General features: G+C 47.5%; 1 protein-coding gene and 1 long non-coding RNA gene across 7 annotated transcripts in view; one reads left to right on the top strand and one right to left on the bottom strand.

Annotated features, from left to right (window-relative positions):
- The window catches only part of TBC1D16 (TBC1 domain family member 16), a 90624-nt gene that overhangs the window by 6706 nt on the left and 59735 nt on the right, over nucleotides 1-24183 (bottom strand). For 4 of the 6 annotated variants that reach the window (XM_061144612.1, XM_061144615.1, XM_061144613.1 and 1 more), the window contains 7 exons: nucleotides 9141-9302; nucleotides 7931-8078; nucleotides 6810-6977; nucleotides 6135-6283; nucleotides 5380-5514; nucleotides 4423-4609; nucleotides 2188-2367 (listed from right to left, as the gene is read on the bottom strand). In XM_061144612.1, the coding sequence (XP_061000595.1) occupies nucleotides 2188-2367; nucleotides 4423-4609; nucleotides 5380-5514; nucleotides 6135-6283; nucleotides 6810-6977; nucleotides 7931-8078; nucleotides 9141-9302 (1129 nt within the window). The remainder of the gene's footprint in view (nucleotides 1-2187; nucleotides 2368-4422; nucleotides 4610-5379; nucleotides 5515-6134; nucleotides 6284-6809; nucleotides 6978-7930; nucleotides 8079-9140; nucleotides 9303-24183) is intronic. The other 2 variants (XM_061144616.1, XM_061144617.1) reach the window with 2 other exon arrangements.
- LOC133057733 (uncharacterized) lies at nucleotides 677-3064 on the top strand. Its single transcript, XR_009693075.1, has 3 exons — nucleotides 677-1393; nucleotides 2207-2361; nucleotides 2993-3064. It is a non-coding gene; the product is annotated as an uncharacterized LOC133057733 (long non-coding RNA).

Genomic DNA, 24183 nt, shown 5'->3' with positions numbered 1-24183 from the left:
TTAAGGAAGAAGAACTTTCCGGCAGCCACCCACTGGTCATTGTGCTCCTGCCTTGAGGCCAAATGTCCCAGCTTGTGCCTCAGAGATGACTCTTAGGTTTGTTGGTAAGAAAAGTGGGGAGGAGAGCCTCAGAGCCAAGCACAGCAGCTCCCCATAGTTCCCTACAATGAGCCCACCCTCTTTAACCAGATTTCAGGCCCATTGAGGACTCCGCTGCCTTCCCTGGAGGCTGCCTCACATTTTGCTACCCAGTAAGGCCAGGCCTGCAGCAGGATACTGGCGCTTGGTCCTCACGGGGTACATCCTGTGTGCTCTCCAGCCCGGATGCTCTGAGGGCACACCGCCTTTGAGTCACACTAGCTCCCGGGGGCAGAGGAAGGACAAGGACCACCAGGAAGCCTATGTTTAGTCTCCTGACGTCGGCCACCCAGCCAGACAGAACCCTGTTCCTTCCCAAACAGGGCCAGGCAGAGCCTTGGATGCACAGGCAGAGGTTACGGGCAGCAAACACCCCACATCCCACCCACTCTGGAAAGGCCATTCCCAGACTGCCCAGCCCCTTCCTCTGAATTAATCTGGAATGGTCTTGCTGCGGCTCAGAACGATCCTTCTGCAGCTATTTGAATTGCAGCTGGGGCTGGTGGGGTGGGGTGGGGGGGACAGCGGAGGAGTTCCAGGAAGGTTCATGTCCAGCTCCTCTGGGAGAGGACTATGGGGAAGAAAAGGTGGAGCACATTCTAAAGGGGGCTGGACAGCAGTACCAGACTAACCCCAGTTCACTGGACCAGGCCCAGGGCAGCCCATCCCCCAAGGGCAAACTGGAAGTATAAAAATGAATAAAACAGAGCCCTTCACACTCTGGGGACACTTTAAAGTTAAACCAGCTGGTAGTGACCACCCCTCACCCCCCGCCAGAGCTCACTCTAATGAATTAGCCTACCCCCACTACCATCATCCTACTGTCCCCCGCCTCAACCTCCTGCCACTAATTTGATCAAGGGGTGTGGCCAAATGAGGCTAAATTTAGCCTAAGAAATGGCCCCATCTGTTGGGTGATGCTCTGGGTTCACATGTAACATTAGCCTAAATGTGATGTCCCAAAGATGGCAAATTTGCTGCTAGAAAAAAACGCAATGAGGCTTTGAGCAAAGCGGACACAATTTTTTTAAAAATATGATCCAGTGTTTTGGACCATCCTTGCCAGTGCTTCCTAGATTCCACTCTGCAGTACACACAGAGCAGCTGATCCACACAGGAAACGCAGCCCAGACCTGGGCCAGGAGGGAGCAGGAGAGGAGGTGGGCGAGGATGGATGAATACAAAACAGCCCGTGGCACCAGCAGCAGGCTTCTTCAGACTCACTTCTATCAGACATAATCCTTCTTCGACACAAGTAAGGAGGGCAGACGCTGATGCACATTTCTGAGGGCCGGTGGGCGTGCGCATCTATCAGCAAGGTTTGTCTAATCCAAGCTGCGCCAGCTGCCGAATGAAGGATGGAGGCCGCTCTTGCAGAAGTGGTCCTGGCCACCTCTCAGATGCGTCAGTACTATTTTTTTTTTTTTAAGGCTGATGGATTCAGAGAGACTTGCCTATCCTTTAACATGGCCTGCTTATTGCTAATTTGGGTGTTAAAGCCGTGTGACAGGGCCAGCGCGAGGCCCTCTCAGGGGAATTTGTTGAGGAGATGCTGATAACGAAGGACGGCAAGGGGAAATCACGTCCCCGCGAGGCGACAGTGGGTGGGGCCTGGGCTCTCAGAGGGGCTGGCAGGGAAGCAGGATCTCGGGGCCCTTTCCCTGAGCCATCCCGAGGTGGGCAGGCGGGCGGGTGCTGGGCCTGGCATGTGGGCACCAGCGCCCTGCTCGGTCCCGCAATGTCTTTCATGCTGATTGGTTGTGACAGGAGCGTGCTCAGCCCTAGAACGTGGTAATGAGCGCAGTCAGTGGGCAATTTGCATCGATTTCAGTTACTTGGGAGGCGAGATGCAGGGTCGGAGGCTGGCCACGTGGGACTAGAAGGCAGTCGCCATGTGAGGGGCTGAATGTGGCCTGTGAGGGGCCAGGGATGGTGGAGCAAGGGGACCCCAGAGGAGGTGCCCAGTTACGCGGGCGCCCTGCCCTCTTCATACGCCAGGTGCGGGACTGCTGTCCCAGCCCCCAGCCCTGGGTGCCCCGCCTCGCTCACCTGGTAGTGGGCCCAGCAGGCCTCCCAGATGCGCAGCGCCTCGGCCTCGGGAAACTCCCGCTTGAAGCACAGCAGGAGCCAGCGGTGGCAGAAGAGCATTTGCAAGCCGTCCTCGCCCAGCGAGACCAGATGCTGGTAGAAGCGTGCGTGGGTCAGCCGCAGCAGCTCCCGCAGGTACAGCTGGGGGCGAGGCCAAGAGGAATGAGCCCCCTAGCCCCGAGCGGGCCTGCCTGCCTGGCCCCAGAAGCCCCCTCCTGCCGAGGCCCTTCCCCGTTGGGGCCCCCCCCACCCCTCAGAGCAGGTGTGCCACACATGAGGTCTCTATCTGCTTCATGGGTCTGCACCCACTTATTCTGTTCTGTCCCTGGAAGTCCGACTCACATCTGTCTTGGTCGGTTTAGCCCAGATTTCGGACTGTCCCGGAGGCTGTAGCAAGGGACAGCAAGAGCAACCTGCTGTGGCCCAGGAGGTGGGTGGCAGGTCAGGCTAGGAAGACCTTTGGCTCTCAGGCACCATATGGACTGTTTCTGATGCCCCCTCCTTCTTGAGATATCGAGCAAAGCATCCTTTTGACAATGCCCCCTCCCCCTCACCCACTCAACCACCTTCCGCTCTGATCACCTAGATTCATCATCTCCCAGAGCTGATTCACAGCAGAGGGTGGGGGCGTTTCTGAACCCCGAGAGGCTCAATTCCTGTGCTTCAGGTCACCACCCAGTGACGTGGGACCAGATTAAGGCTATTTCTGGCAGAGCCTGGCTTGGGCTGCTGACTTCACCAGCACTGTTGTAAAATCGATCTCCAGCAGCTAACGAGTCACGGGGCCATGTGCTGCGGAGCCGTCAGCGGCGAATCACGTCAGAGCCCGTAATTGCCTCCCCAGGTACCGTGGAAACCTGACATCACAGGGCCGACACAGAGAGCGGGGAGTGAGCAGGCTCGGCTGAGATCGCAGCCAGGGGATCCTGCGGGGGGGTCTTGGTGACTCACAGGCCCCTTCCCACACAAACAGCTCATTGTTCCTACTTGAGACTGCCACTGGGGTGGCACAGAAACTGATTCTGAAGATCCTTCCAGACTGGCCAGTTTCCTTACCCAGTGGCCCACAGCAGGGTCAACAGTCCATGCAAGCAGCTGACCCCCTTCCTCCCTCCCTCATGGATGCCCCCCACCCCTACTCTGGTGCCCCTTACCTTCCCCTTTCATCCCCATCTCCCTGCTCCTGGATCCCTTTCCTCCAATCCCCCTGCTGTGTCCTGCTCTCCCATCCACAGTCCTCATCAGCTTCCCAATGGCTAGTTGACAGTAGTGTTCCTTGGTCTGGCATTCGAGGCCCTTCATTCAGCTCCAGCCTCATTGCATGTGAGCCACCAAACTGAGCGGGCCACCCAGTGTCGCTGCCCAAAAAGCCCTGCTCAGCCAAGTCTTGGCAGGCCTGGCAATGCTCAGGGCCAGACCCCGTGTGCCGTGGAGTCAGCCTGGCCCAAGGGGACACTGGGACTCCTGTCTTGGTTCCCTCTCTATCACCAGAGCTCTTTCTGTATCACTCCCTAGCATACCCAGCATCCTGCCCTTGCACTATCAGCTTCCAGGCTGAGAATCTCTCAGACTGGGGACCCGAGACCACGTCCTAGTGCTAGCAGCACCTGACAGGTGATTGGAGGGACAAGGAAGGGAAGAGTGGGCCCTCCTGGCCCCACCTCACCCAGTTTTGCCTCCTCACTCCCAATTTTCAGTGCTGCCTGGTCTGTGTAGGTTAGCGGGGGCCATGGTGGGAGGAGTACTGCCTGGGCACAACAGGCCTGCTGCCCTCGAGGTGGGGCTGTGACGACTATCCAGTGGGCTCAGGGTGGTTTCAAGAGCCCCTCCCATTCCCATCCCTCGGAACCCTGGTTATGTCCCCTGTGGGGGACCCAGATGCACCTGAGAACATGTTTTATAAAGCACAGGGCCAGGTGTGATAGTGACCCCTTCCCCCCCTGGGAACCTGGGTTAGGATGCCACATGCAGGGAGCGGGGAGGCCACATGAGGAGCCTCTGGACTGCAGGAGTGTGAGGTGGGGATGGCAGCATGTGTCCTGGGACCTGGGAACAGCATGTGTCCCTCCTGGGGGAGCTGGCCCTAGTCCATGGGCCCAGGGCTAAGCCCCCATAGTCCATCAGCAAGGCCCACCTTGGCTTTCCTGCTGCTTGGTGACCCACAGCAGCCAAGCCACACACATCTGAGAGCCTCACCAGCTGTTTCTCCATGTCCTCGTCCCGAGGAGAGCTGACAAAGATTGTGTTCTGCATCAGACCCACAAAGCACCAGAAGGTGTCTGACTCGTCCAGGACCTCGGCCAGGATCGGGGCCACCAGGTCCGACATGCCCTGGGAGTAGCCGATGGCTGGGTTGTACACCGCATAGTTCAGCAGGATCCTCCTGGAGACGCAGTGCAGAGAGCAGGGAGGTCAGTGGAGGGTGGCCATAACATAGCAGTGTGTTGTCCAGGCCAGTAGAACCCCAGGCTGGAGACTCTGGGGTCTCCTGGACCCCATCCTTAACCTTGATCTTAGAGGAAGGAGAGCAGCTCCCGGCATCATCTCCAGAGCTTGGGGAAAGGTAAGGGGCTGCACTTAGGCACTCACCAGCCCCAATCCTCTAGAGCAGAGCAAGGAGAAATGTGGATCTGATTTTCTTAATGGTCGACTGCCTGTGACAAAGCGTGGGCTGGCAGGGACATTTTTTTATGGGCTTCTAATTTTGTGCAATTATTTGCCAGGAGGCAGCAGAATGTCAAAGATGCCAGCTTCAGCTCCTGTGAGACTTGATCTCCCAGAGGACCACCCAAGGGGAGAGGGAGACACTCGGGAGAGGCGGGTTCACAGCTGGTGTGGTCCAAGCAAGGTTAGGCTTGGTGGGATGCCCAGGGGGTGGGGCCTTTGCTGGTACCTTTGGGAGGGGCTTCCAGGCCTTCCCCTGGGTCACTAGGACAATAAGGGGCCCACTGACATTGTCTGAAATAGCTAAGGACTCTCTGATTCTGGGGCACTGAACCTAGAAGGAAGATCCTTGACCCCTGCAGAAGCTTCTGCGGCTGGTCTACTTCCCAGAGGGTCAGCTGAGACCTGAGGGGTGAGATGAGGCTCCGGGGCAGCAAATGGGAGTGAAACTCAGTTAGGAAGGAACCCTGCTGACCGGGTAGGCAGTACCTCATGCTCTCCACGTTGGGATTGCCTTCGCCTCGGAAGAACTGGTTGCTCCGATCTGTCCGAACCACATCCTTGTCCACGGTGAACTGCACGTTCCGCCAGAAAGCTCTGTGCTCTTCAGGGGTCATGGAGAGCCTGGCACGGAGCAGAGAGCCAGCTGGGGGGTCAGCAAGCGTCCCACCCGCTCCAGGCCGCCAGAGGCGCCCTTCTCCGCCCTGCTCGAAGATGGGAACTGGGGTCGCTGGCCAACCCTCCAGCTGCCATTGACACTGGGCAGCGTAGGGGCCTTGTGCACAAGGCTTTCACAGATTAACTCGGCCTCACCAGTCCCAGCGTCTGGGGGAGAGCTCACCGAAACTACAGGGTCAGGGAGGTCCAACAGACCTCAGCAACCCCAGTTCCCAGCTGCCCTCCCCTCGACCCCCGCCCCGCTGCCACCCCAGCGTTCAGTGGTGGGATGTCAGCGCCTCGTTAAGTATGTTGAAAAAGAATTCTAAAACCTTGACATGCGAGCTAAAGAGAGCCAGTCCCGGGGCCGGGAGCGGGGGTAATGACTGCACTTATCCAGACCCATCGCTCACGGTCCTGGGAGACCCATTTTCCAAGGAAACTATGGGTCACGGAACATATTATCAATGCTGAATTGCACCTCAAATTGCCTTTCCAAATGGCATTTCCCTCCGCGGCTCCGGGGGGCGGGGGCGGGGGTTTCCCCTCCGCGGTTCGAGGGGGCCCCGGTCGGGCGCCGCGGTCACCTTTTCTGCTGGATCTCGGCGTATTCCTTTCTCTTCTGCACCCGCAGCGCCTCCCTTTCCTCCGACGTAGACTCGTGGCTGTAATAACGCAGCAGGAAGGGCCAGACCTCCCCTCGGATTGACACATCAATGCCGCCGAAGAAAATGGCCTGGAGGAAGCGGCAAAAGTTGGGGAGGGGCCAAAGCAGGACTGCTCAAAGCACCCCCAAGTCCCCGGAGATCTGTGTTTTGGTGGCTTTGCTGCGCCTTCTTGACAACTGATGCCTTGATTCAGATCGCTGCAATTTGCACATGTTTAGAAGGGGAAAGTGCCGGCCCCCCATTCCCATACAGGACACAAACCAGGCTCATTTCAATGTCAATGCCCCCCCCTGGTGCGGCGCTCAGATTAACCTGTCGTTCTCACGTCAGGGCCTTAATCCCGGTTTTGGAATCGCGGGCGCGGGCTGCGAGCTCTTCTATACACGCTGTCGCGGGGTACCCAGAACCCGCTCCGGAGGTTGCTTTTTCATCGCAGCGGCTTTGATCGCTCTATCCGGCGCGTTCACACAGCCGCTGGCGTCAGCGGACGGACCGTCCCCCACCCCTGAAACCCGGCCGGAGGCGGCGGCCCGTGGGCGCGGCCCCGACCCCTGGCCTCGAAGCCGCTGGGCCCGCGGGCGCGCCGGGCCTCACCTTGCGGAGCTTGTACTCCTCTTCCACTTGCCCCAGAGCATTCAGGTGGCGGAGCCAGGCCGCCACGTCCAGCCGTCGGTACATGCTCTCCTCGGGGTGCGTCTCGGAAGACGGCAGCTTGGGACGCCGGATGGAGAACTGCATACACGTCTTTTCGTCGGCGACCTGCTGGACGCGAGGACCGTCGGGGCGGGGGTCGGGGGTGTGTAACAGTGGCTCAGACGTTCGGCTTTCGAAGCCAGCCCGCGCTCTTCGCGGGATGTCAACGCCTTCCCCCCTCCCCTCTTCTGAAAGGAGAGGGACGCCTCTCCCCCGCATACAAACCCCTAAATGGCAAGTGTAATTAGACGCAATTAAAATGAAAATACCGTCCGCTTACCATGGTCCCCCCTCGCGCTCCCGGCTCCCGGCCCACTCCCACCGACCGCCTCTCCCCTCCACTCTCCCTCCGGCCCCGCCGCAAAGACGGAATTAATGCCTGGGACGGCCAACTTCCCTCTGCCGGGAGGGCCTGCAATAAATTACATGTGATTGGCCACATACAAAGGGATGGCTGTTCTGCGAGCGGGGAGCCCGCCTGTCAGGTTGTCTCCACGGGCAGTCACGGATCCAGGGCAAAACTGCAGCTGACATTTAATTCAAAAATCAAAGGTTGTTCAATGTAGGGGGGAAAAAAAGCCATGCTACTGTAATAAGGGAAGCCAGCAGGAGGCTCTGTGGGAAGGAAAGGAATTTTAAAGTCAGCCCGTTTCTAATAAGCACATACACTATCTTAAACAGATAATTAAAGAGCTCTTATTACATTTGTATGTAGATTGAGGAAAATATGGCAGGAAGCCTTGTCAAAACATGATTTTTCAAGTGCGGAGTACTGCATTTACCAGAAGCCTGGGCACATGTTTTAAACCCAAAGTTGCTGCTCTGTTGGCCCCCAGTGACCACAGGTCACACCCTTGAGGCCTGGGACTCCAAGGAAGAGAGTGGGTGTCCTGGGCCTGGTTGGAGGCGAGGCAGGAAGGGAGGGGAGGGGAGGGGGGGCCTCAGCAGCCAGATGTCTCCCGGGTGGCGTCAGGGCCTCCTCATGAGGGGAGGTCAGCACCCATTCCCCACTCCCTGGCTACCTGGTCTTTGAGGTGCGTCTCCACGCAGTATTTCCACTGCTGAAGCACGTCAGGCAGCTTGTCCAGGCCACCGTGGTGGAAGTGGAACACCTTGTACTGGCTTTCCCGACTGGCGACGACCAGCTGGCCACTGGTGCAGGCCTCATCGCTGAGCGACCATTGGATGGGGGGGAAGAGAACAGACCCATGAATATGTAAACATGGGTTTTTATTTCCAAGTATAATCGAGGCCGCTATCACCCGACCTCAGAGGCAGGAAACAGAAAGTCCCCCAGGAGTTTGGCTGCTGGCAGGAAGCGGACAGAATTATGCCCCCACAGAAGCCATCACCCTCTGCTGAAGAAGGCAAAGCAGCTCCCTCCTGGGGAGGCTCCAGGTGGGACTGTCCTCGCCCCCGGGAGATCTGCCAGAGCAGCCTTCAGTCCCCACCCCTGCTGGCCAGGTCACATCCTCCCTTCTGTCCTGGATATCATGGAGATATCATGATATCATATCATCCATCTCCTAGGGGTGGATGCCCTGACATGGAATCAGATTTGGAACCCAGATGGGTGGGCACTAAGGGACTCCCCTCCAGTGGGCTTTCCATCGAGCATAGAAGTCACTCTGGGAAAATCCTCCAGGGAAATCCACTATATATGCCTCGGGGCCATCCCCCGACCTTGACTGCCCTTCCCTGAAAGGCGGGATGGGGCTCTGGGTCTGGGACCCGCGCCCCCCAGAGACACAACTGCTTCTTTGAAGCACTGGTCTTTGGCTGGTGCTGTCCTGCAGCTTTCAGGAAAAGAGACATGAGGTGGCTGTTAGGCGGGGGACTGAAAGGGATGGTCCCCCATCATGAAGGAAATGGTGCCTCCCTCTAGAAAGCCATAGCCTGTCCTGAGCATGCATGGAGCAGTTGGGCCTCTGACTGGGTGACCGGGAGCTGCCTGCAGCTACTGCTGTCTGTGTAGCCCTGGTTTGTCATCTTCCCCCAAACCAGAGCTGCAAGCAACAGCTGCTACCATCACGCTGAAGGCAGAGGAAAGAGTTTGGGAGCTACCCAGACCCGGCTCCCGCGGGGCAGCCATCATGGGGCACTGCCGAGAGGGCACTAATGATGCTGGGAAGCAGACGGTTGGGAACATCAGGCTCCTAGACCCAAGCACGGACCCCTGGGAACACGGCCAGCGCACAGGCAGCTTCCAGGACATGGCCAAGAGGGCCTCACCTGAAGAAGAGGCGGAGGGAGCGCATCTGGCCCAAATCCACTCGGAACACGCCACAGATCTGCTCCAGGGCGCCGGCCCTCTGCGGCTCATCCCAGCGCGGGGGCTGCAGGAGGCCGCTGCCATCCGGGAACTGCAGGTGGGCATCCACACTGGAGGGGGAGCTGGTAGAGCAAGTCATGTGAGGGCCACACGTGTCTGTCGTGCAGTCATGGGGGGAAGAGCAGGGAGGGCTTGGGGAAACCGTTTAAACATGTGTGTCTGCTCAGAGACAAACCGGAGCACATCGTGCACAGAGAGGTTCTCCATGAACAGCCATGAATGAATGAATGAATCCCATCACAGCACTTTTTGTGACCAAATTCTGTCCTACCTCTGTAAAGGCACTAGTCTGTCATAATGACAGCTGAGGGCCTACTGACTGGGTTTGAGCCCTTGCTGTGTGACCCTGGGGGAAGTTAGCAAGCCTCTCTGAACCTTTGTTTCCTCCTTTGCAAAGTGAAGATAATAACAGGCCTTCTAGTAGAATGAACAGTGCTTGGTGCTGGGCACCCTGGTTTTCAAGGCTTGCTAAAAGAAGCCTGTTTCATGACCATTTTAGACAGCATGGGTCTTCCACTTGGGTTCACACTGGTTCAGTATTTTCCTGAAAAAATATTGGTTCCATAAGGAAACATTTCGGCTGTAATGCTATTAATACTAACAGTTAACACTTAGTTGAGCCTGGCTCTGTGTTAACCACTTGCCCATGCTTTTTATCACATATAATCTTCACAATAATCCTAGGAAATGAGTGGTTATTATCCCCATTGTACAGAACAGGAACTAAGGCTCGGAAAGGTTAAGTAACTTGTCCAAGGTCACACAGTTAGCAGGTGGTAGAGCTGGGATTTGAACCCAAGCTTTGTGGCGCACATCGTCACCAGTGTATTCGATGGCCTCTCAGGTCAAAGTTCAGCAATACCACCCCATTCTTTTATTCTGCCTCTTTAAAAAATTCATTGTTTTATTTGGACCCTCGGTTGCAAAATATTTTATTTCATGGAATCAGCTACACTGCAGGTAAAATGCTGTCTCTTGAGATTTCATAGTAAACTCTAGCAGATGACTGCTAAAATATAGTCAGAGTAAAGGCAAACATCGGTCCAACCCCAACATCCTGCAGAGCTAAGACTGCAGTCGCTTTATCCCGCTTTTCCTGTTTAAGCCAAGAACATAAAAGTGTCGGAGGCAATTAATCTGAAGGCACCTCTTCCTCAGATGGGCACCAGGTCTCCAAAGGAAGCTACTCGGGATTGTTCATGCACCATCTGTCTAATTCGGAAACTCCTCAAAGAGGAAGACTGGCCTTAGAACCTTTGCTGCTTCTAGAACAGCACTGGGCCTGGTGTGCTGTTCTTCCCTACCTGCCTAAGGAGGTGGGTGGAGCCAAGTCCTCCCATTTCTGAGGGGCACCTGGGGTCTCCCAGGAAACAGACTCAGGTGAAGACAGACAGCAGGACGGGGAGGAAGGCAGACAAGCTGAAGCACGCAGCCACACGACAAACTCAACCCCAAAAAGGCTGACGGATTCCCTGTCCTCCCGAGGGGACCCTGACCGGGCTGCACTGTGCAATGATTGTTTGCAAAACAAGGCAGGCCGCAGGGCTGAAGACAGCCCCCCACCATGCAGCTTCTCGCAGCATTTCATAATCTGCTTATTGAACAATGAGGCCGCAGTGGCCAGAGAGCATGTGCTTGGCATGCTTCCCGACTGGGCCGGCCCATCCGGGCTCACCTCCAAGCCCAGCCAGAGAGGGGCCACTAAAGGGTGGCATTATTTCCAGGCCCCCCTCCCTTAGCCCTCCCCACCGCCACTCCACACACACACACACACACACACACACACATACATAGCACGATCCTCTAAAATCTGCATGCTCTTCCCAACATGCTACGTGCTGCTCACCCCACGGGGCAGGCCATGGTTTGCAGAAACCAGATTCAGGATGGACACCGGCTCTGGCAGAGTCCTGGCTGAAGCTACTGCTCCCCTGCTGTGGTGGAAGGACTGAGGCCCTGAGGGGAAGGAGCCCCAGAGAGAGGGCTGCCTGACCACAACACCTTCCTGTAGCAACTTGCCCCCAGGCAGAAGTCTGCCTGAACCCTTTTACAACTCCTGTGGGGGAAATTATTTGCATTAATTAATTGATTGATTGATTAATTCAAGACCTTGTGTTGGGACCTACAGCTGGGGTTCCACCATTCAAACTGGAGCAAAGTTGATGGAAGCCTTGGTTCTCGTTATTTCGGGCCTGTAGTAGCAGATGTCTGTACAGTCATCTAGGTCACCAAGGGCCACATCTGTTTCTGCCTCAAGATCCATTGCCATGGGGTTAAGGGCTGTATCTCATTTGCTCTTCTGCATCTCCAGCTCCCAGCACAGGCCTGGCACAGGACACAGAGATTTAATACCCGTACCTGGGATGAAAATTTTAAATGTCTGGGAATTTTAAAGTCATAGAAAAAACTGGAAATAAAATCTTGGGAAATTTGAAATATGTATAATTTTTATTTTTTTATCTTTTTACACATGCAAAGCACTTTGGTTTTAAGAATATTCATATGTGCTGCATATAACCTGGCTTGTTCATAAAATTATTATGTGTGGTACATTAAAATTATAAGGAAGGTTTATTTAGGGCAATAACTCTCAATATGCTAGAAGTTAAAACTGTTTTATAGGTACAACTAGAAGATGCTAAACTCTAAGAAATACAGCATTTTTTTTCTGAGGATCACCAACATGCAAAAACAGAAACGAACAAGAAAAGTCAACTCTGTCATCACAAAACATAGCAGATGTGTTGTCTACCTGACAATCACAGCAATGTCAGGCACAGAGTTGGGAGTTTAAATATCGCCTCAGATTCCTAGGGTGGTGTCCATTCCTCCACCTCTGAGTCTGAGCTGGTCTTTTGAGTGGCTTTAATCCATAGGATATGGTGTGAGTGACATCCTGTGAGCTCCAAAGCCTGGCCTCAAGAGGCTTCTGCATTCTCCCGCTTGGCACACTCCTACCACCAAACAAAGGTCCGTCTGGTCAAGGCTATGGTTTTTCCAGTGGTCATGTATGGATGTGAGAGTTGGACTGTGAAGAAAGCTGAGCGCCGAAAAATTGATGCTTTTGAACTATGGTGTTGGAGAAGACTCTTGAAAGTTCCTTGGACTTCAAGGAGATCCAACCAGTCCATCCTAAAGGAGATCAGTCCTGGGTGTTCATTGGAAGGACTGATGATGAAACTGAAACTCCAATACTTTGGCCACCTCATGCGAAGAGTTGACTCATTGGAAAAGACCCTGATGCTGGGAGGGATTGGGGGCAGGAGGAGAAGGGGATGACAGAGGATGAGATGGCTGGATGGCATCACCGACTCGATAGACATGAGTTTGAGTAAACTCCGGGAGTTGGTGATAGACAGGGAGGCCTGGCGTGCTGCGATTCATGGGGTCGCAAAGAGTCGGACACGACTGAACGACTGAACTGAACTGAACCACCATGTAAGGAAGCACAGGTACAAATGAGTGACCACAAGGAGAGAGAGATCCAGCTGACACACCACAGTCTCCTAACCTCATGGACCAAGTCCATGTCAGACCCTGTACCTGGCTGAGCCCCCAGTTGGTGACAGCTGCCTGAGAAAGCCCCAGAGTGCCCAGTAGAATGGTTAGACTTGGCCCAGTCCAGCCAGAAGAACTGCAAACAAATTAAACGCAGTGGTTTTAAGTTGCTAAGTTTTGGAGTCCTCCATTATAGGGCTATAGATAACTGATACATAACGGGAAGTATCTGTTTTCAGAAAAAGCTCAAACAGGAGGGAAGAAACCTCCAAAATTATTATTTTTGGGGTTTTTTTTGGCTGTACCTCGAGGCATGTGGGATCTTAGTTCCCCAGCCAGAGATCCAACCCAGGCTCCCTGCAGTGGAAGCATAGTCCTAACCACTGCCTGGGAATTCCCTTCCTCCAAAATTATTGAATTGTGGTTCTCAAGGTCAAAGAGACATTGCGGCCAGACTCTAACATTTTTAAATATCCAAACTTCTAAGTTGGCTCTTGCTTTTGTTCCTTCTAAGCCTTTTGAGTCAGTTGAACAGTATGTCAATGGAACCCCAGCTGTAGGTTCCAAGTATAGTGCCTGGAATTAATTAGTCAATTAATTAATGCAAATAATTTTCCCCGCAGGAGTTGTAAAAGGGTTTAAAGCAGACTTTTGCCTAGAGGCAAGTTGCTGCTGGAAGGTGTGTGTGGGGCCCTCTTTCCAGGGTTCTTCCCCTTAGGGCCCCAGTCCTTCCACCACAGCAGGGCAGCAGAAGCCTTCACCCTGGACTCTGCCAGAGTGAGTGTCCGTCCTGGATCTGGTTTCTGTAAACCTTAGCCTGTCCCATGGGGTGCGCAGGACACAGCGCCTTGGGAAGGGCATGTGATTTTAGAAATCCTGCTGTGTGCATGTGGAGTAGAGGTAGGGAGGACTGGGGGAGGGAGGTTGAAATTAATGCTGCCCTTTGGTGGACCCTCATAATTGCCAGAACTTGGAAGCAACCAAGATGTCCTTTGGCAGATAAATGGATAAACAAACCAGTACATCCAGATGATGGAATATTACTCAGCAAGAAAAAGAAATGAGCTATCAAGCCATGAAAAAGGTATGGAGAAAAGTGAAATAAGTTAATATGAAAAGGGTACACACTATACAATTCCAACTCTATGACATTCTGGAAAAGGCAAAACTATGTAGATAGTAGTAAAAGGATCAATGGTTGTCAGAGATTGGGACTATGAAGGAGTGAATAGGTAGAGCACAGAAAAATTTTAGGGCAGTGAAACTACTCTGTATGATATTATAGTGGCGGATACATGTCATTATACATTTGTTAAAACCCATGGAATGTACAACACCAAATGAATCCTAATGTAAACTATGGGGGATAATGAAGTGTCACTGTTATAAATGTAACAAACATAACACTCTGGTGGGGATGTTGGTGATGGGGAGGCTTTGCATGTTGTTGGGGCAGGGGGCGTATGGAAATCTTTGTACTTTCCTCGTAATTTTGTTATGAATCTAAAACTGCTCTAAAAAATAAAATCTGATGAAAAAAATGAAAACCCAAAGAACAAACTGAGACATATATATGATAAGGGTTAATATCCTTAGTATGAAAAAAGGTATGTAAAAATTTTAAAAATGAGTGCCCAACAGGAAAAAAAATGGCAAAAGGACATGAAAAACAATCACTAGAGAATAAATATAAATAACCAATAACATCTTCATACTCAGAGTAATGAAATAAATGCAAATGGAAGCAAGATACAATTTAGGGAGAGGTCTATGAAGTTGGCAATAATTAAAAGGTTATAAAATATAGTGTAGGTAAGGATTTGGGGAAGTACTCTTGCATGGCTGGGGGCACTGTACGCTGGCCAAATTTCTCTTAATGGCAATCTGGAAATCGAATGCAAAAGCCTTAAAAATGTTTATGTATTTTGACCCTTTATTTGTTTTCCAGGTATTGATCCTAAGAAAACAGCCATAGTTACCTACAAAAAACACTTAATGTGAATAGACACAAAAAAGCCTCTGAGGAAAGTCCAATGCTCATTCAGAAGAAAAGCTGTCAGCAAACTAGGAATTGAAGGACATCTCAAACTGATAGAGGGCACCTGCAGACATTCTACAGTTCACATCACACTCAGTGGTAGGAGATTGAATTTTTCCCCCCTATGATTGGGAGGCTCTATGCTCTGTAAGGACACCCTGCTTATTTAACTTATATGAAGAGTACATCATGAGAAATGCTGGGCTGGAAGAAGCACAAGCTGGAATCAAGATTGCCGGGAGAAATATCAATAACCTCAGATATGCAGATGACACCACTCTTATGGCAGAAAGTGAAAAAGAACTAAAGAGCCTCTTGATGAAAGTGAAAGAGGAGAGTGAAAAAGTTGGCTTAAAGCTCAACATTCAGAAAACTAAGATCATGGCATGGCATGGTCCCATTACTTCATGGGAAATAGATGGGGAAACAGTGGAAGCAGTTTCAGGCTTTATTTTTGGGGGCTCCAAAATCACTGCAGATGGTGATTGCAGCCATGAAATTAAAAGATGCTTACTCCTTGGAAGGAAAGTTATGACCAACCTAGATGGCATATTAAAAAGCAGAGACATTACTTTGCCAACAAAGGTTCATCTGGTCAAGGCTATGGTTTTTCCAGTGGTCATGTATGGACGTGAGAGTTGGACTGTGAAGAAAACTGAGCGCTGAAAAATTGATGCTTTTGAACTGTGGTGTTGGAGAAGACTCTTGAGAGTCCCTTGGACTGCATGGAGATCCAACCAGTCCATCCTAAAGGAGATCAGTCCTGGGTGTTCATTGGAAGGACTGATGCTGAAGCTGAAACTCCAATACTTTGGCCACCTCACGCGAAGAGTTGACTCATTGGAAAAGACCCTGATGCTGGGAGGGGTTGGGGGCAGGAGGAGAAGGGGACAACAGAGGATGAGATGGCTAGATGGTATCACCAACTCAATGGACATGAGTTTGAGTAAACTCTGGGAGTTGGTGATGGCAGGGGGACCTGACGTGCTATGATTCATGGGGTTGCAAAGAGTCAGAAAGGACTGAGCGACTGAACTGAACTGATGCTCTGTAAGAGACAGAAAAGAAACTAAATCTCATAAATATTGGAAAAGAAGAAGTAAAACTCCCTATATGTAGATGATATAATTGTTTACATGAAAAAAATCCCATGGAATTTACAAAACAACTCAGAACTAATCAGTGAATTTAACAGAGTTAAAAAAATAAAAGGTTATTGTAGAAAGATTAATGGCATTATTAAAGACTAGTAACACATAGTTGGAAAATGTAATAAATAAAAAATTCCACTTACAGTAGCAAAAAGCCCATATAAAATATTTAAAATAAGTGCAACAAATGACATTCAAGACCTTTACACCGAAAAACATAAAACCTTACTGAAAGAAATTAAAGGAAAACTAAATAAATGAAGAGATATACCATGTCCATAGATTGAAACGGTCACATTGTTAAGATGGTAATCTTGCCAAATAGATCTACAGATTCAACACAATTCCAATCAAAATTCCAGAAAAATTTTCTGGGTAGAAATTGGCAAGCTAACTCTAAAATTCATATGGAAACACAAAAGTCCTAGAATAAGCAAAACAACTACAAAAAGAGGAGAAAGTTGGAGGACTTATTAAAAACTACAGTAATCAGTTTAGTTTGGTATTGGTTAAAGAGCAAATTTTTTAATTAATGGAAAAAAATAGAGAGCCCAAAAATAGGCAAATATAATTGACAAAAAAAATTAGACAAAAATGCAAAAACAATTTAATGGAGAAAAGAACAGTTTTTCAACTAATGTTGTTAGATCAACTAGATACCTGAATATATGAAAAAATTAACATCAACACTTTCTTCATGTTATAAACAAAAATTAACTCAAAATAGATCACAGACCTAGATATAATACTTAAGACTGTAAAACTAGAAGAATCCATAAAAGAATATTTTTGTGACCTTAGAATAGGCTAAGTTTTCTTAAAAAACAAAAAGCACAAAACATAAAGTAAATAATAGATTAGATAACTGAAAACTCTTTTCTTCAAAATACATCATTAAAGAAAACAAAAATGCATCCCACAGCCTGGCAGAAAATATTCATGACACACATATCCAATAAAAGACTTGTATTCAGAATATGTATGAGGAACTCTTAAAATTCAATAGTGTTGTTAGATAAATTTCTTAGATGTGATACCAAAAGCATGATCTATAAAAGAAAAAAGTGAAAATTGGACTTCATTAAAATGAAAAACTTCTGCTCTTTGAAAGACATTGCTAAAAAAAATAGAGTCAAGCCAGAGACTGGGAAAAGATATTTATAAGATATATAACTGATGAAGGATTTATATTCAGAATATATAAATATCCTTCAAAGCCCAGTAAAAAGAAAACAAACAACACAAGTTTAAAATTGCCAAAAGATTTGAAAAGACACTTCACCAAATAAGGTGGCAAATAAGACATTATTGATCAGAAGAGAAATGGAAATGGAAACCTCAGTGTGTACACATATGTCAAAACTCAGCAAATTGTGCACTTTAAATACATGCACCTATTGTAACTCAATTATACTTCAATAAAGTTGTAAAAAATACCAATACTCAATATGATTACCAGATTTCTAACAATAAGGAATATTTTATTTTTTTAAGCTTTTAAAAATATCTTATTTATTTATTTATGGGGTTTTTTATCTGCGGCATATGAACTCTCAGTTGTGGCATCTGGGATCTAGTTCCCTAACTGGCCCCCTGCATTGGGAGTGTGCAGTCTTAGCCACTGGATCACCAGGGAAGTCCCAGGGATATTTTAATATATTGTGGTACATGCATATGATACAATACCATTAAGCTAGTGTGAAACATTTTATTAAAGTATTTAATGATGAAAGAAAATGCTATTATGTTGAATCAAGAAAGTAGGGTGAAAATTATATGAAATATGATACAACATAGTTTTGTATATAATGCATATTTATAAATATTTTATATCTACATAAATAGGTAAATAGAAAACTACACCAAAATGACAATAAAAATCATCTCTAGGTGGCATTATAGTTTGTTTTCATCTTGTTCTTTATCTTACATATTTTCTAAAAAGAATAATGTATCACTTTGATACTCAGAAATAATAAGTTGATCTTCCATCTTTTTTTAAACAAGAAGTCCATATGAGCCTTTATATTGTAAAACCAATAAAGATAATTTTGAAAAGAAAAAAAGGAAAAAGTGAGGTATCAATAACCAATCATTATCTCAGTTACCATTTATTTGAGGTTTCCTGTGTGCCAGGAGCTCTGCTGATTGCTTTAAAGGTTTTCTCATACTAACACTATGCAGGAGATATTATTAACCCCACTTTATAGCGAAGAAGACTGAGACCAGGAGCATCATCCTCAAATTTCACAGGTGGTAAATGGCGGAGCAGGGATGGACCAGGCATGGCTCATCCAAAGCTCAAATTCCTGACTCCTATGGTATGTGACTTCCAGAGACAAAGGCAATGACTTAAAAAGAAAATAAAGGAAGATATAGAGGAAAACAAAACCCTATTTTAAAAACTATCTCTTAAAGAATGCCCCTGAAAACATACCTACTGCTCCCTGTTGCCCCACGTTCCTGGATCTGAAACTGCCAGCAATCAGGTTTTGTCCACCAGTGAAGCCCTAGTCCTCAACCTGGTGCAAGGTAATATCAGCTCATTTTTGCCCACACCTCCTTGTATCACTGCATCACACTGTATGGCTTCAAGCAACAGAAATTTCTCTCTCGCAGTTCTGGAGACCGGAAGTCCGAAATCAAAGTGTCAGCAGGGCCAAGCTCCCTGTGAAGGTCTTGGGGATGATCCTTACCTGCCTCTTCCAGCTTTTGGTGGAGTCTTTGGCTTTCGTTGGCATGTGACACATCACTCCAGTCTCTACCTCTGTCTTCACATGGCCTTCTTCCCTCTGGGTGTGGATCTCTGTGTCTCTGTTTTATTTTCTTATAAGGGCACCAGTCATTGGATTAGGACTCACTCTAATCCAGAATGATCTCATCATAACTAACTACATTTGCAAAGATGTTCTTTATAAATAAAGCCGAGTTTTGAGGTTCCAGGCAGATATGGATTTAGGAGGACATTATTCAATCAAGTTATACCCCTTTATATGTTCCCACTATATCTCAGGCAAACTGGACAACTCACATCCTTTCTATCTTATAAGGCCCTCTCTCTCCATGCAGTTGCCTTCTTGGGTTCCTCCCTCTGGGTTACCTGCTCTCCAGCCTCTATATCTGTTCTTTTCACTCTCCAAGAGCCAGTTTCCCTGTTTCCCCTTGACTTTAGGGGAGCTGCTAAGGAGAGTATCTGATGTATCACAGGTACCTAAAATATGCTGATTTTCCTTTATTTCTTGAAAAATCCTTAGAAATTTATCATTCTCTTTGGTGTGTTTTGCTTTGGACTTTGCATTAAGTCAGTTTCTAATGCTCAAACCAGACAGACTTCACAAGAACATGGCATTCTAGGCCCCAGTGAATATCCCTCATGACAGACACAAAATTCTCAACAAAATACTAGCAAACCAAAGTCAACAACATCTAAAAAGGATTATACACCATGACCAAGTGCGATTTATGCCAGGAATGCAAGGGTGGTTTAACATATGAAGATCAAGTCATGTAATACATCAGATTAATAAAGAACAAAAACCACACAACCATCTCAATAGCAGCAGAAAAAACATTTGACAAAAATCCAACTCCTTTTCACGATGAAAACACTTACCAAACTAAAAATAGAAAGGAACTTCCTCAATCTTAATAAGGGCATCTATAAAAACCCACAGCTAACATCATACTCTATGGTGAAAGACTGAAAGCTTTCCCCCTTAGATCAGGAACAAGACCAGGATGTCTGCTCTCACCCCTTCTATTCTATTGAAGGTTCTATTCAGGGCAATTGGACAAGGAAAAGCAAACAAGCAAAAAGGCATCCAGACTGAAGGAAAGAAGTAAAATTATCTCTATTTGCAGATAATATGATTTTGCACACATAGAATATCTTTAGGAATTCATATCCACACACACACAAAAACCTGTTAGAACTGATACACGAATTCAGCAAAGTTTAAGGATACAGGATCAATATACAAAAACTAATTGCATTTCTATACACTAGCAATGAACAATCTAAAAACCAAATTAAGAAAACAATTCCATTTACAACACACACACACACACACACACACACACATGAAGTAAAAGACTGGCACAGCAACTACAAAAGCATTGTTGAGGCAAATTTTAAAAGACCTAAACAAATGGATACCACCCTTATGGCAGAAAGCGAAGAACTAAAGAGTCTCTTGATGAAAGTTAAAGAGGAGAGTGAAAAAGTTGGCTTAAAACTCAACACTAAAAAAACTAAGATCATGGCATCCAGTCCCATCACTTCACAGCAAATACATGGGGAAACAATGGAAACAGTGACAGACTTTTTTTCTTGGGCTCCAAAATCACTGCAGATGGTGACTGCAGCCATGAAATTAAAAGACACTTGCTCCTTGGAAGAAAAGCTATGATCAACCTAGACAGGATATTAAAAAGTAGACATTACTTTGCCAACAAAGGTTCATCTAGTCAAAGCTATGGTTTTTCCAGTAGTCATGTATGGATGTGAGAGTTGGACTATAAAGAAAGCTGGGTGCTGAAGAATTGATGCTTTTGAACTATGGTGTTGGAGAAGACTCTTGAGAGTCCCTTGGACTTCAAGGAGATCCAACCAATCAATTTTAAAGGAAATCAGTCCTAAACATTCATTGGAAGGACTGATGCTGAAGCTGAAGCTCCAACACTTTGGCCACTGACTCATTGGAAAAGACCCTGATGGTGGGAAAGATTGAAGGCAGAAGGAGAGGGGATGACAGAGGATGAGATGGTTGGATGGCATCACCAACTCAATGGACATGAGTTTGAGTAAACTCCAGGAGTTGGTGGTGGACAGGGAGGCCTGGCGTGCTGCAGTCCATGGGGTCGCAAAGAGTCAGACACAACTGAGCGACTGAACTGAACTGAAACAAATGGAAAGTCATCCTGTGCTTACAAATTAGAAGACTTCATATTGTTAAGATGGCAGTATTCCCCAAATTAATTCATAGATTCAACACAGTCCCCAACAAAATCCTACTTGTCTTTTTTTGGAGTTATTGACAAGCTGGTCTAAACATAATATGGAAATGCAAGGGACCCAGAACAGCCAAAACAATATTGTAAAAGAACAAAGTTGGAGGACTCACGCTTCCCAATTTCAAAACTCACTATAAAGAGGTACTGCCATAATGACAAGACATATTGATCAATGGAATAGAACTGATGGTCCAGAAATAAACCCATACATTGATGGTCAATTGGTGTTCAACAAGGTTGCCAAAACAACTCAGTGGGAGAAAGAATAGTCTTCAACAACTGGTGCTGGGACAACTGGATATCTATGTGCAAAACATTGAATTTGGACCCTTACCTCATACCATTACAAAAAATCAACTCAGAATGGATCAAAGATCTAAATGGAAGAGCTAAAACTATAAAACTCTTAGAAAAAGCATAGGCATAAATCTTCATGAGCTCGGATTAGGCAGTGGTTTATTCAGTGACGTCAAAAGCACAAGCAATCCAAGAAAAAAAAGAGATAAATTGGACTTCGTCAAAATTAAAAGCTTTTGAGCTTCAAAGGAAACTATCAAGAAAATGAAAAGACAACCCATAGAATGGGAGAAAACATTTGAAATCACATATGTGATAAAGGACTATATTTAAAAAAAGAAAAATTTAGAATACAACACCAAAAAGACAACTGACCCAACTAAACAATGGATCTACCTGAATAGATGTCTCTCCAGTGAAAATATTCAAATGACCAATAAGCACATAAAGAGATGCCTAACATCATTAGCCATGAGGGAAATGCAAGTCAAAACTACAGTGAAATATTGTACCATTTCACATACTAGGATGATTATAATAAAAACCAAAGATGGAAAATATAAGTGTCAGTGAGGATGTGGAGAAATTAGAACCCTTATATATTGCTGATGGGAATAAAAATTAGTGCAACTACTGTGGAAAATAGTTTGGAAGTTTCTCAAAAGTTAAATATAAATTTACCATATATGACCCAGCAGTTCCACTCCTAAAAAATTAAAAATATATATCCACACAAAAACTTGTATATGAATTAATGTGCATAGTAGCATTATTCATAGTAGCCCCAAAGGGGATATGACACAAATGTCCATCAACTGAAAAATGGATAAACATAATGCAGTATTATGATAAATATAATACAATGAAATATTAGTTAGGCATAAAATTAGTGAAATACTGATACGTGCTACAACATAGAGGAATCTTGAAAACATACTAAGTGAAAACATACTAAATGAGAGAAACAAGTCACACAAGGCCACACACCTAGGCTTCTCTGGTAGCTCAGCTGGTAAAGAATCTGCCTGTAATGCGGGAGACCTGGGTTCGATTCTTGGGTTGGGAAGATCCCCTGGAGAAGGGAAAGGCTACCCACTCCAGTATTCTGGCCTGGAGAATTCCATGAACTGCATAGTCCATAGGGTTGCAAAAAGTCAGACTCAACTTTCACTTTCACTTTTCATATGAAATATCCAGAGCATATAGAAATCTGCAGAAAGAAGGCAGATTAGTGGTTGCTACAGGCCAAGGGGAGGAGGAGTGAGTTTTAACTGTGATGGGTTCGGAGTTTCTGTTTTGGAGTGATGAAAATATTCTGGAATTAGATTGTGGGGCTGGTTGTACAACTTTGTGAATGAACTAAATGCCATTGCTTTGTATAATTTTAAAGGGTGAATTTTGGAAATTTACCCTGGTGGCCCACTGGTAAAGACTTTGTGCTTCCACTGCAGGGGGCGCAGGTTCGATCCCTGATCAGGGAATTAAGATCCCTCATGCCAAGTGGCATGGCCAGAAAGTAAAAAAGATCTCTGTTTTTCAATCCATGCAAAATGTACAATATTTTTTTAAAATAAATAAAGGGTGAGTTTTACTTTACGTGAATGATATCTCAATAAAAAGAAGTCCCTGTGTCCCCTCTCTTCCCTGTCTGATTCAGCCTGAACAACTCCTGGCAAAGGCACAAAGCATGACCTCAGCCAATATTTGTTTATTCAACACAAAGTTCTCAGTGCCTCCCTGTTCTGGGGACAGCTGAGTGCTGCCAGACATTTGGACCTTCATTCTGGTGGAGAACGAGGGGCAGACACGTCAGGGAGTGACTGTGTCATGGGACGTGGGCACAGAGATGGGAGGCTGAGGGGCTGGGGGCAGACATTCTTGAGGGTTGTCTTGGGGAGCCTGGGTGAGGCCTGAGGAGGGGAGAAAAGCCAGTAAAGAGTGCAGAGAGCATTAATAGGTCAAGTAAGCAACGCACTCTGGAAAAAGGCACCCATCACTATGGGGAAAATGGCACCACCCTGGGAAGAGAAATTCATTTTGCTCTTACACTGTTGAGTTTAACTTTCCTCCTAGCGAAGGAATAGAAGTGATCTCATATTATAAATAATTTTACATTAAAAATATACTCCTTGCTTTTTTATTACTTACTATTGTAAGTAATAAATAAATTCATTTTTTTGGTTAAAAATTAAAAAAACACTAGTGTGCAAAATCAGCAGTGGAAACACCCCTCCCAACACCTCCCTACCCCGTCCAGTGTGGCCTCAAAGAAGCCATCTTTGTTGACAGCTTGGGGATTCTTACCTTGCTTCATGTGTTCATGTATTTAAAAAGTAGCTTGCAGACATCATTTTAGAATGACTGAGGCACAATTACAAAAGAATAGTGTAATCATTTATTCACCTGGACTCATTAATGACTTAAGTCATTAATGGTAAAGTGGGTAAAGCATCATTAGATGGTAAAGTGTCTGCCTACAACGCAGGAGACCCAGGTTTGACCCCTGGGTTGGGAAGATCCCCTGCAGAAGGAAATGGCAACCCACTCCCGTACTCTTGCCTGGAAAATCCCATGGACAGAGGAGCCTGGTAGGCTACAGTCCATGGGGTCGCTAAGAGTTGGACACAACTGCGCGACTTCACTTTCTTTCACTTTCATTATGGTCAATCAGTCACACTTCTCTACAACACTTGACTTCATTCAAGGAGGACATGAAGAAACCAGTCCCCTGCCCCCTAGAGGATGGGGATCTCAGGAAAGCTAAGCTGAAGACTGTGAGCACGTGGATGATAACACCACATGGACCAGGTGCTGCTGTCAGAGAGTCACAAAGCATTGGGGGTGTCAGAGGAAGGCATCACCCAGAGCAGGGGGTGCAGCCCCTGGAAAGGCTCAGTCTAGCGCAGTGCCACAGGGGTTGGTCCTAAGTGTCTCCGGGTAGAAGGA

This window comes from Dama dama, chromosome 5, assembly GCF_033118175.1.
Source record: "Dama dama isolate Ldn47 chromosome 5, ASM3311817v1, whole genome shotgun sequence".
NCBI lineage: Eukaryota > Metazoa > Chordata > Mammalia > Artiodactyla > Cervidae > Dama > Dama dama.
This window is presented reverse-complemented; position numbering and strand designations above follow the sequence as displayed.